General features: G+C 37.3%; 1 protein-coding gene across 1 annotated transcript; it reads right to left on the reverse strand.

Annotated features, from left to right (window-relative positions):
• Positions 1-5259: 5259 nt before the first annotated feature.
• On the reverse strand, positions 5260-12650 carry nkx2.2b (NK2 homeobox 2b). The gene is made up of 2 exons (XM_041806043.1): positions 12446-12650; positions 5260-6200 (listed from the first exon to the last, which is right to left on the reverse strand). The coding sequence occupies exons 1-2, from the start codon at positions 12648-12650 to the stop codon at positions 5671-5673; spliced, it is 735 nt and encodes a 244-aa protein (XP_041661977.1). The 3' UTR covers positions 5260-5670.
• Between the last annotated feature and the right edge of the window lie 669 nt (positions 12651-13319).

A 13319-nucleotide genomic window follows, 5' to 3' on the forward strand; every position in this document is an offset into this window, starting at 1 on the left:
TAGAACGTGAAGAACCGGAGAGACCGGAGAATCTAGAATGATCTCTGATGAAGGTGATGATGAAGAGGATATTCTACCGTTAAAATCATTCTTATTTACTCGTCACTGTTTTGTTTCTGAGTTTTGAACTCTAGAAAACAGACGGTTAAACTCTGTCTCAGATATTTTTACTACTTCCTGACAAGCTAGATTAAAAAAACCTTATTTTTGTTTTTTAGCCGTAAGACGTTAACCGTGGCACAAACTGGCAAAGAGGGAAAAAAGTTTGAAAAATGGGGTAAAAGTGGCAAAAATGGTGCAAACACAATAATGAAAAGGGGTTAAAAAGGTGGTAAAATAGTTTAAAAATGGCACAAAGGAAACAGAACGTGGAGGAAAAGTGGTGAAAAGGGATTAAAGAATAGCAAACACTGGGTTAGAGAGGCCAAAAGGGGCAAATCAGATCTAACCCAGCGGTCTTCAAACAGAACATTTTTACTGAGGGTTGAAAACGTGAGGAAGTCTGGGTCAGGGTTTGGGGTCCTGAGGCAGGATCACCTGTGTCTGAGACCATAGAAGGCAGAAAAGTTGTTTTAGCAGCGAGAAGTCTTTCTCATGCGTGTGACCCCACCGGTGTGTCTGCAGGTCCCATTAAGGGTCCCTGATCCCCAGTTTGGACACCCCTGCCCGATAATCAGTTTGCTGTGATGAAGAGCAGCAGGAAGAGACGGTCATTGAAAACCAGCATCCAGAATATTTACCTGAGTGATCCTCGGCTCTTCAGTGAGGATTTCTGGCTCTTCCATGTCTTCATTTCTGACATGTTTGACTCTTTATCCTGCTTTTTGGAGATTTTGGCCCCTTTTTTTCCTTTTTGCCACTTTTCGCCCATTTAAGCTGCCTTTTGCAATTAAATTACATTATTTCCCATTTTTCCACTCTTTGATGTGTTTTGCCCATTTTCCCTCCATTTTTCTGATTTTTGCCCATTTTACCCTCTTTTTTGGATATTTGCCCATTTTTCAACCATTTTTTTCATTTTTTTTTCCATTTTTACATCTTTTTTTCTGTTTTTTGCCCATTTTCCCTCAATTTTTTCTAATTTATGCCCATTTTCCCTCCATTTTTCTAATATTTTCCTGTTTTTCCATCTTTTTCTGTTTTTTTGCCACTTTTGGACAATTTTTTCCACTTCTCAACCATTTTTGCCACAATCTGCACTCATTCGTCACTTTTCTCCCAGTGTTTGCCACTTTTTGACCACTTTTGCCTCCTTTAACTTATTTTAATTGCCACTTTTCACCACTTAGATTGTGGCTCTTGCAAATGTATCTTTCAACAATCTGTCTCTTTGGTTGTGCAGGGTTGGGTAACACTGATTTACATGATATAAATCTGCAAACATACCAACCCCGACTAACTTTTGTGTAATTTTAGCAGTGCTATGAATTCTTAGATTTTTAAGAAACTAGATAAGTTTTTCCCCAGAAAAACCTGGTGAAAACCACCCTGCTCATTTAGGCAAACTTGGTGCACCTGAGGTGTCCCAGCTGAGAGCTGTTGTAATCAGCAGGGCTGGGAGGCTATAGGAGCAGGCTGCTGCTCAGTTTGAGTTGGGTTTCGAGTGTGTGAGGGTCAACACCATCAGTTGGCTCTCTCTATTTGTGTTTGAGTTTAAGGAAAAAGAGATTATTTTGTTTCAGGGCTTTTGGTTTGTGTGTGAGAGGGAAAATCAAAAATATGTTATTTCACTTACCCCTTATTGGATAATGACTCCCACCTATCTTTGTTCATGGGTCAGATTTTCAGTTCTCTATCAGTGTGATAGATTTAGTGGGTGGCAGTGTGGAAACATAATCCCCTGCCACCTTTGTTAGTTCCCCCATTAGCGACCTTTCTTATAAAACTTGTGTTTTCTTGGGGGGGAAACGAAACAGCAGTCATACATTAAAAAACCCTAAAGCAGTGTTAATCAACCCTGCTCAACCAAAGAGACAAACTGCTAAAAATGCCTCTGCAAAAGCCACAATCAAAGTGGTGAAAAGTGGCAACAAAGGGTTAAAGTGGTATTAAAAATACATTAATAGTGGAAAAAATGGTGAAAAATCATTAAATAGGCAGAATGGGGCAACGCAGACAAAAAAAATGGCAAAAAACGGGTAAAAAAGTGGCAAAAATGGGTGAGAAGTTACCAAAAACTGAATTACAGGTGGGAAAAAAGATCCAAAAAACAACAAAACAGGGCAAAAAAAAAGAGTTTAAAAGTGAGTAAAACGGACAAAGAGGTAGGAAAAATGGAGAAATTGACAAGAGTCGCATTTAATGGTAATACAGCTTTTATGGGTGAAAAGTGGCAAAAAAAAATAGCAAAAAGCAAGATAAAAGAGGCAAAAAACTGGTAAAAAGTGGCAAATACAGGATAAAAGTGGCAAAAAGAAGCAGCAAAAGTAGACTTAAAGGAGTGAAAATGGATCAAAAGTGGCAAAATATGAAAAAAAATGAGAAGGTTTTCTGGGGGAATAATATTTCAAACTGAGAAATAAAGGAGCCAAAAATCATCACAAAAGAGCCACACGCTGAGTATCACTGCCCTAAAGAGTAGCTGTTGAATATATAGCCTATTGTTGTCTTTTTAAGCTTCTTCTCTGTGTGCATTAGTAAATGAAAGGTTGAATTTTCACAACGTAGCATGAAATCAGCATTCAACCAGGAACATGTAAGAGTTATTCTTCCTGAACAACGTCGAAGGATAAAGAAAGAAAAATCAAACTGGACTCTGGAGCTAAACTTTGTCTGATTTCTCTGATTTTGCAGCAGGACTCCTTTGTGTTCCTTCTGCAGGTGTTAATACCTGATAAAGGTTTCTATCACTGAAATAAAAACACATCAGTGAAGAAGTCTCCAACATTCCTGATCAGAAATAAAACACCGACTCCCACTCAGACTTTTATTCACCGTCATAAATACTCAGCTCATTACAAACATCTCACCATCAACATCAGTTATAAATAGATTTATAAAACAGAAACAGGTTCTCTGGATAGAGGCCACACTTCTGCAAAAAACACCAGAAAACAACAACAGAAGTCAGAAAGTCCAGAACAGACAACAGGAGAACGCTTGGTTCAACCTGTTTTATACGGAAGCCCCAAGGGGACATAAATCAGAGCAGTTATTTTACTCTGTTTTTACTCTCTTTATCTCAGGATGGCACCCCTAGTTTCCCTCAGTCAGGAAACAGGAAACCAGCTCTGATGTCTCCAGATGAATAAGAAACCACAGACAGAGTAAACAAATGTCCTCTTAGGGCTTCTGTAGTTTTATGATCCCATAGTCTTTGAGTCTTTTTCATCTGAATATTTACAAAAATCTCTTTAGTTTTAAACGTTTGCGCGTCTGAATGAACAGAAAACGTCTTTAGATAAAAATGAAAAGTCAACACTTTTCTGAGCCGCCGGCCCAAAAACAGACGAAGAAGAAAAGCAAAATAAGAACAGCTGAGATCACTGACGGACTAAAAATGAAGTTTAACAAACTTGTGCTTCGACTTTGAAATGTACGTTCTCTTCAAATGTAAAAGCGTCTGCTAAATGACATCGTTATGTTTTTGTGTTTCTTTATTGGCTGTGATTGAAGGTCAGGGAAGGAAATGTCAAACAGGAAGTGACTGAAGAAGGAAGAAATCGGAGGACTGTGGATTTCTCATATTTAAAACATTAGAACAAGATGAACAGCAGGAAAAGGTCAGATTTAGTTATTTTACCTCAAACTGTGAGCCCAAATCTTCAGCACATCTGATCTGATCTGATCTGATCTGATCTGATCTAATCTGATCTAATCTGATTTGATCTGATCTGATCTGATCTAATCTGATCTAATCTGATCTGATCTGATCTGATCTGATCTGATCTGATCTAATCTAATCTAATCTAATCTAATCTAATCTAATCTAATCTGATCTGATCTAATCTAATCTAATCTAATCTGAACTAGGTTATTTTGGTATGCTTACTATTACTTCCTTGTCACATGACCATACATGTCTTAATTAATTAATTAAACTGAAAGATTAAAAAAAACACAGAATTTGACCTTTATTTTGAAATGCACTTGTTGGAATCAATGACTGTTTATTGTATTCTAAAAAGAGCAAAATAATGTCACCATACATCCTGTTTGTTTGTTTGTTTGTTCAGCTGATTTTTTTTGTTTGTTGTTTGGGCACTTAAGCAGTCAATCAGTTGGTTGGTCGGTCATTCGGTCGGTGGTTCGGTGGGTGGGTGGGTTGGTTGGTTGGTTGGTTGGTTGGTTGGTTGGTTGGTCGATAGGTTGGTCGGTTGATAGGTCGGTTGGTCGGTTGGTTGGTTGGTCGATAGGTTGGTTGGTTGGTTGGTCGGTTGGTCGGTTGGTTGGTCGGTTGGTTGGTTGGTCGATAGGTTGGTCGGTCGGTTGGTTGGTCGGTTGGTTGGTTGGTCGATAGGTCGGTTGGTCGGTTGGTTGGTTGGTCGATAGGTTGGTTGGTCGGTTGGTTGGTTGGTCGATAGGTCGGTTGGTCGGTTGGTTGGTTGGTCGATAGGTTGGTTGGTCGGTTGGTTGGTCGGTTGGTTGGTTGGTCGATAGGTTGGTTGGTTGGTTGGTCGGTCGGTCAGTCAGCGGGCTGGTTAGTTGATTGGTCTATTGGTTGGTTGGTTGGTTGGTTGGTTGGTCGATAGGTTGGTCGGTTGATAGGTCGGTTGGTCGGTTGGTTGGTTGGTCGATAGGTTGGTTGGTTGGTTGGTCGGTTGGTCGGTTGGTTGGTCGGTTGGTTGGTTGGTCGATAGGTTGGTCGGTCGGTTGGTTGGTCGGTTGGTTGGTTGGTCGATAGGTCGGTTGGTCGGTTGGTTGGTTGGTCGATAGGTTGGTTGGTCGGTTGGTTGGTTGGTCGATAGGTCGGTTGGTCGGTTGGTTGGTTGGTCGATAGGTTGGTTGGTCGGTTGGTTGGTCGGTTGGTTGGTTGGTCGATAGGTTGGTTGGTTGGTTGGTCGGTCGGTCAGTCAGCGGGCTGGTTAGTTGATTGGTCTATTGGTTGGTTGGTTGGTCGGTTGGTTGGTTGGTTGACTGGTTGGTTTAATAGAGGAAAAAGGGGCAAAAGCAACAATGGTTTTGTAACGCTGTTGTTTTTTTTGTTTGGCTGATTGGTTGGTTGGTTTAACTGACATTACTAACATCATTTTTTGTCTGTTTTTGTGAGCTGATTTGTTTTTGTTTGTTTGTTTGTTTTTTGTCTGTTTATTTATTTGTTTGTTTGTTTGTTTGTTGTCATTTTTAATTAAAAAGAATAAATGAAAGTTTTAGGACCGAACTGGCCTTATCTGTTTTTGTCGTGGTTTATCTCTAAAGTAAAAAAGCGAAGAATAAAAGCGTGTTTTCATTTCTTCTCCTGATCAGAAACCTTCTGACTGAGATGAGATCCTGATTTCTGCTTGGTCCTTTGAGGACTCTGATCTTTTCAGGAAAATAATTTTATTTCCTATAACCTGCAGGCCTGATACAAACCAAATTCCCTTTAAAAATATGGACTATTTCAGAGTTTCTCTCATTATTGGGTTATTCATTCATTGGGGGTTTCTTTGATTGACTTTAAGGCCAAACACGCGCTCACTTGTTGGGGGGTTCTGCCTCTGTGTCCATCAGTCCGTCTAGTCTCGGCCCTCACCAGCTCCAGTGGTACATGTGCGCCAGCTGCTGCACCCCTGGGTGCTGCTGTGGCAGGCCTGGGTGCTCCGGGCCGTAGGTGGGGTGCAGCAGTGGGGAGTAGGTGCACAGAGGCAGGCTGAAGCCGGACCTGAGCGTCACCTCTAGCTCCTGCGCCGTGATCCGCTCACAGGCCTTCCCGTCCCGCAGCAGCAGCGGGATGTGCACGCGGCGGTGCGGCAGCAGCTGCAGCGCCTCCAGGCTGTGCTCCACGCGTGCGCGCTTCATCTTGTAGCGGTGGTTCTGGAACCAGATCTTCACCTGGTTCGGGGTCAGGCGGATGAGCCCGGCCAGGTGCTCTCTCTCCGGAGCGGACAGGTAGCGCTGCTGCCGGAATCGACGCTCCAGCTCGAAGGTCTGCGCTTTGGAGAAGAGCACGCGCCGCTTCCTGCTGCGCAACTTCTGCGTAGCGCCACGCGCTGCTTCACAATCGGCGTCTGGGGGCTCATCCGTGGAGAGGTCCGGGGATTTGGGGGTGAGACCGTGGACTGCAGGGACAGAAGAAGAGTGTTTTAGTGTTCACTGCTGACTTGGAGGTTTGAGATGTGGATCAGGAGCTCCAAACTGTTTCTGATGAGCCTTCAGTGAACGTCAGACTTCAGACCGGAGACCATGATCCGGGTCCAGAGACTCACCATGGTCTAAAAGTGTCCTGTCATTTTAAAGGGTTAAATATTTAACATTTATTTCTTTAATAACAAATTAAAGGCTGTTTAGATTTTTTTAACCATATTGAGTGCCTGGACCAGGATCATTCTTTGGTTCTCAACCTGCGGAATGGGACCCCCTGAGGGTCTCTAACCGTCCCATCAGTAAAAACACCACAGTCATAGTCTCAGTTAGATGTTCAGGGTTTTCATAAACATGAAAAACTGAACATTTCCTGATTTCACTTGAATTTTATTTCTCATTTGAAATCACCTCATTTTAAAAACATTATTACAGAATCATTTTATGTCATTCAGATTTTTTTTAAATCATGGTTATGTCTTAAAATGTTTATTATTTTTAATCTTCCAGGAGTGTTAAATATCAGAGTCTTAACCCAAACCGAGGAGGGTTGGGGGGGGCTGCAATTTTATACTCGATAATTCAAACATTAATCTAGATTAGAAATGTCAGCTGATCTCTGCATCATTATGGCAAAAATATCCTGTACAAAATCAGTTTGTCCTCATCAATCATAATAAATGGTGATGATCAATATTTTCACTTCTGCTGCCTAAACAAGAGATTTAAAAGTGTCTGATGTTTACTTTTTTAGTTACATAACTCAGGTGGGGGAAGAATTCACTCGTAAAAAACTGCAACTGTTCCTTTAAAAAGGACGTAACAAGGATGGCAGAAAAACTCTATTTATGAAAAAGTAAAATTTCACACTGCAGCGTGTATGGGCTCTGAGAAATAAACAGAAAAATCTTTTTGTTTCAATTTGGCTTAAAGAATAAAATCTCAATGTCCCATTTATTTATCATCATTTGTTTATTCTGAAGGACACAGAAAGTTCCAGAAACTCCTGCACTTTAGAGAACAACTTTTTTAGACAGACATATTTTGGTTTGGAGCTTGTGTGTTTCTGGAACTTTCTGTGTCTTCAAGACTTTTTTTCATTGTCCATGCTTATGACTGTTAACAATATTTAATTAATTTATTTATCATCTTTTTTCATTTTTTATCATAATTTTTTTCATTATCATCTTTTATTTCAGTTATTTATCATCATTTATTTCATTTATTTATCATCTTTTATTTCATTTATTTATCATCTTTTATCTCATTAATTTATTATCATTTATTTCATTTTTTATCATCATTTATTTCATCATTTATTTATCATCTTTTATTTCATTTATTTATCATCATTTATTTCATTTACTTATCATCATTTATTTTATTTATTTATCATCATTTATTTCATTTATCAATCATCTTTTATTTCATTTATTTATCATCATTTATTTTATTTATCATCTTTTATTTCATGTGTTTATTATCATTTATTTCATTTATGTATCATCTTTTATTTCATTTATTTATCATTATTTATTTCATTTATTTAATCATCATTTGTTCCATTTATTTATCATCATTTATTTCATTTATTTATCATCATTTATTTCATTTATTCATCATCATTTATTTCATTTATTCATCATCATTTATTTCATTTATTTATCGTCATTTATTTCATTTATTTATCATCATTTATTTCATTTATTCATCATCATTTATTTCATTTATTTATCATCATTTATTTCATTTATTCATCATCATTTATTTCATTTATTCATCATCATTTATTTCATTTATCTATTGTCATTTATTTCATTTATTTGTCATCATTTATTTCATTTATTTATCATCATTTATTTCATTTATTCATCATCATTTATTTCATTTATTTATCGTCATTTATTTCATTTATTTATCATCATTTATTTCATTTATTCATCATCATTTATTTCATTTATTTATCGTCATTTATTTCATTTATTTATCATCATTTATTTCATTTATTTATCGTCATTTATTTCATTTATTTATCATCATTTATTTCATTTATTTATCGTCATTTATTTCATTTATTTATCATCATTTATTTCATTTATTTATCGTCATTTATTTCATTTATTTATCGTCATTTATTTTATTTCTCTATCAGCTGACTCATTAGTGACAGACTTTTTCCCCTCATGGCTAACGCCTGTGCAGCTCTGTGCTCACTCCTACAACAGAGAAAACTACACAGAATCAAACATCAGCTTTTACATTAACAGGCAAAATTATTAATAAAGTAACATCAATTAAAATAGAATTATATTTCAGTGCAACATGCTGTCATTAAGGTGCAATAAAGGTGACAAAATGTGCAAAATCTACCAGATTAAACAGACTATATGCTGGGTAGATGTGTTTAAAATTTAAAAGATGATCATCTATTTCTGACTGATTATTTCACTGATCAGTAACAGATTTTTACTAACTTGAAAGATTCAGGACATATTCAGGAAAAGCTTTGATTTTTAATAGTGCTCATTATTCTTTTTAGCATTAGTAATTCTTCTTCTTATTATTATTATTATTAACATTGGTTAAATAACATGAGACAAAGAGATGCTCTAGTGGGAAATCTATCTTCTAAAACCTAAATAAATAAAATGGAGCTTTAATGCAAAAATAGTTCAACAAGCTGAAATAAAGCTATAAAGACAGATTAGCAGAATATTAACAGCCTGTGACATTAATAACACATTTTCAAAACAGATTTTTATAAAGAGATTTCAGAGACAAAGGAAAATAAACTTTCAGGCTGAATTTAGCGTTAGATGGGGCAGAACTCTGATATTAGAGTAGAAAAATGATGCAAGTAAATTAAATAACTTCATGAATTAAAGAGGAGACTTTAAAAAGACAATTTCACATCAGAATAAATATATCCTCCTGAGACCCGAGCTTTGGTTTGGAATTCTGTTTTAGTTTCTCCCACTTACTTGGGACCACTGGGACCTGACAAGTTTGAAAAGCTCAGTCTCGTTTTTTAACAGGAATTAATTTTGGCAATATCAACACAAATTCTCTGAAATTCCAAAGAAACTACCAAAATTTCTGTGCAAATTTCCCAATCATATTTTTAAAATTTCCCATAAAAAGTATTCCTCAAATGGTTCAACTAAACTTTATTATGAAGCCTAAATTTTAATTAAAAATTCCATTTAATTTCCTGAAAATGTTCCAAAAAATACTGAAGCAAATTCCCCAAAACAAACATATTCCCAAGGTTCCATGAAAAACAATGGAAAATTCCTCTTAACATGCCAACAAATTCTTCAGTAAATTCTATTACATTCTAGCAATATCAAAGGATACCCTGCCTCCCAATTCCCAGTCAAGTTCCCAAAATTAAAAAACAAAATTCCCAAGTTTCTGTAAGCATACCTTCAAATTTAGAAGCAAATCGTTCCCCCCAAAAAAACAATTAATTCAATCAATTAATCAAATCGAACACATTTCCCAAATTAACACAAAAACATAAAAAATACAAAAATTTTCATGCAAATACTCAAAAATTTCACTGTAAACTTTACACTGAAACTGAAATAGTATACAAAAAATCCATGAAAATTTCCAAGAAATAATCCCAAAATTATTCATGGAAATCCCTGAACTTTTCATTAGAATTCCTCCAGTATTTCAAGTGAATTACTAAGACTTGAATGGACGGTCCAGACAGTTTTCTCAAAAACTCTAGCAGTAGAAAGAGTTACTGTGGGAAAGCCAGAATGTGATGTCCTCATACGTGCACACAGGGTCTTAGGAGGATATTAACGCTTCTGCCCTCCTCGGGCATTTTTGGCCATTTTTCTCAACTTTTTTTTTTAATTTGTGATCATTTTTTCAGTCTTACAGCTTGTGGCGTGAATTTTTACAGGAACTTTTCTCTCTAGTTAAATTTTGGAAATCCAACATGTTTTAATCTTAAATGTCGTTCAGACTCTCTCAGTGAGTTTTCTACCCTCTGGACACCGTCGAGGCAAAAACGTACACGTAAAAAAAAACTGCTATTAAATCAGCATACGTCAATATTTTTTTCTACCTTTTTTCATAAATCTCTTTAAAAACTTTAGACCTGCTCAAAACTACCAAAGATTCAATAATTATCAATAATTCAACAATTAAGATTTTAACCCTTTAAATGCCAGTTTGATTATTTGAAATATTTCATTCTTTACTAAAAACACAAAAAGTGAATTATTTTCCATAAAATAAATAGTAGAAAGATGGGGCTTTGGGGGTGATGAGAGTCTTGGATGGGTCAAAGATTAGCAACAAAACTGATTTTATTGAGTTAGAATTTTTTATGTTGTGTCAGCTTTAACATTCGGGCGCCCTCTGGACACCCTGGAGGCAAAAATGTACACGTACAAAAAAAACCTGCCATTAAATCAGCATGCATCAGTATTTTTTCTACCTTTTTTTCATAAATCTTTTTAACAATTTCAGACCTGCTCAAAACTACAATAAATTCTATAATTCTCAGAATTTTAACCTTTTTAATGCCAGTTTGGTTATTTGAAATATTTTATTTTTTACTGCAAAAAAATGTAAAAAATTGATTATTTTCCACATAATAAATATTAGAAAGATGGGGCTCTGGGGGTGATGAGAGTCTTGGATGGGTCAAAGATTAGCAACAAAACTGATGTGATTGCATTAATATTTTTACATAATGTCAGAAATACCCTCTGGACACCTTCGAGGCTAAAATGCCTCCATTGACTTCCATTAAAACCAGGTTTTTTAATCTCACTGTCGTTGCAGTATAAAATCATGCATTCTTTAAAGTCAGCATTCCAATGTGAAGAAGTCTAGTGCAATTTGAAATTTTTACCGTATTCCACCAGATTCAACCATTTACTCATTGTAGGACCATGCACCAAATTCTTGTATTTTGCCCGTTATGTTGTGAAATATTATGAAAAAAATACAAGTGCAATGAAATCAATTTTGGCGCTAATCTTTGACCCATCCAAGACTCTCATCAGCCCCAAAGCCCCTTCTTTGTACCATTTATTATATGGAAAATAATTCACTTTTTGTGATTTTTGTCATAAAAAATAAAATATTTCAAATAATCAAACTGGCATTTAAAGGGTTAAAATCTTGAAAATTATTGATTTTTTGTAGTTTTGAGCAGGTCTGAAGTTGTTAAAAAGATTTATGAAAAAAGGTAGAAAAAAATACTGATGTATGCTGATTTAATGGCAGTTTTTTTGTACGTGTACATTTCTGCCTTGAAGGTGTCCAGAGGGTGCCCTAATGTTAAAGCTGGCACTACAAAAAAACTACAAGTGCAATCAAATCAGTTTTGTTGCTAATCTTTGACCCATCCAAGACTCTCATCACCCCCAAAGCCCCATCTTTCTACTATTTATTTTATGGAAAATAATTCACTTTTTGTGATTTTTAGTAAAAAATAAAATTTCACATAATCAAACTGGCATTTAAAAGGTTCAAATGTTGGAAATTATTGAATGTTTGGTAGTTTTCAGCAGGTCTGAAGTTGTTAAAAAGATTTATGAAAAAAGTAGAAAAAATATTGATGTATGCTGATTTAATGGCAGTTTTTTTTTTGTACGTGTACCTCGAAGGTGTCCAGAGGGTAGTAAATTTGAAGAGGGCACAAGGGTTGAATTATAAGATAAATCAGTAAGCACAAGGTAGCCATAAATGCTGCATGTGCTGATTTTGGAGACTTTTACGCACGATTTACGCACGACAAAACGGTGCCAACTTTGAGCCCCAGGCCAAACGGAGGGAAGTCCAGAGCATTCAATGAGGCAAGAAGGATGCTCAGACGATTACGTGGAGGAACAGAGAGCCAGATCTGAATTTCAGGTGAAGAAGAAAATGTTTCCAAAGAAAATCAAACAAAATGGTTTTAAAAAAGAAAGAAAGAAAAAGTTAAAATATCCAAAGATTTAAACCAACAAATGTCGAGCACAAATAGAGAGATCGATAACCGATCAAACTGATGGAAACAAGGAGAAGACACTCGAACATCAGAGGAACTCAAAACAGAACAATGAGAGGAATAAAAGAGAAATAAATGAGCTTTTGGATCAATGACGCACGCCTTACGCATGAGAAACTAGTGCCAGGTCCAAACCTGAGAAAAGAGAGAGATACTGACGTCTGTAAAAACTTTTCTCCTCACGTGAGAAGTGCAGATTACCGGATCCGTGGCTCCACCTGCCGTAGCTTCCTCCGCTAAATCCAAACACCGGCGCGTGCTCGGAGCCTGACACCTCCGCGGAGGCCTCCTCGGTGTCGTCGTCCTCCGCCTCCTCGGTGCCTGACTCGCATCTCCCGGCGGGGTTGGGGAGATCCAGGATGTCCCGCACGGTAAAGCCCGTTTTCGTGCTCGTGTTCAAAGACATGACAGAAAAAGGATGACGCAATGACGCACGGAGAAATAAAAAACAGGAGAGAAAGGTTTCCTTCCTTCCGCGGTGGTTCGCCCGCTGCAGCCCGGCAGAGAGGAGCTCACAGCGGAGGGTTCGGGGCCATGAATGCCGTTAAACGGAGCGTGAGCCCGGAGCTGCACGAGGCTGGTCGGAGGGGATTTAACAGCATGAAAAATACATGAGAGAGAGAGAGAGAGAGAGAGAGAGAGAGGACGGGGGCGGGGCCCTGGGGTCAAGTGGCTGAGGGTGTAAAAACACCGCGAGGGGAGCTGATGGAGGTGCAGAGAGGAAGAGGAGGAGGAGGAGGAGATGTTTTATGACACTCACTGATCCAACAGGAACCTAAATGTGTCCAAAAGTACCGAGAAAACTCCGATAATCAGATTTACTGATCAGGACAGAAACATCACTCAACAGTTAAAGTGGCAGAACTTCCGGTACAGCTGCAATATTAGTGAAATATGATAACACACAGGGGAAAATTCTTCAGGTTTCTGTGTTTTTTTAACAGAATCTAGAAATGAAATTCAAGTGAAACTGACAGAAGATGGAAGAACAGAAAGATGAAATGTGAAAGTGCAACACAGTAAAAATGACAGAAAACTCTGAGGTCTGGAGCTCCTGTCTGGTCCTTCAAAAGCT

Source organism: Cheilinus undulatus, linkage group 14 (genome assembly GCF_018320785.1).
Source record: "Cheilinus undulatus linkage group 14, ASM1832078v1, whole genome shotgun sequence".
NCBI lineage: Eukaryota > Metazoa > Chordata > Actinopteri > Labriformes > Labridae > Cheilinus > Cheilinus undulatus.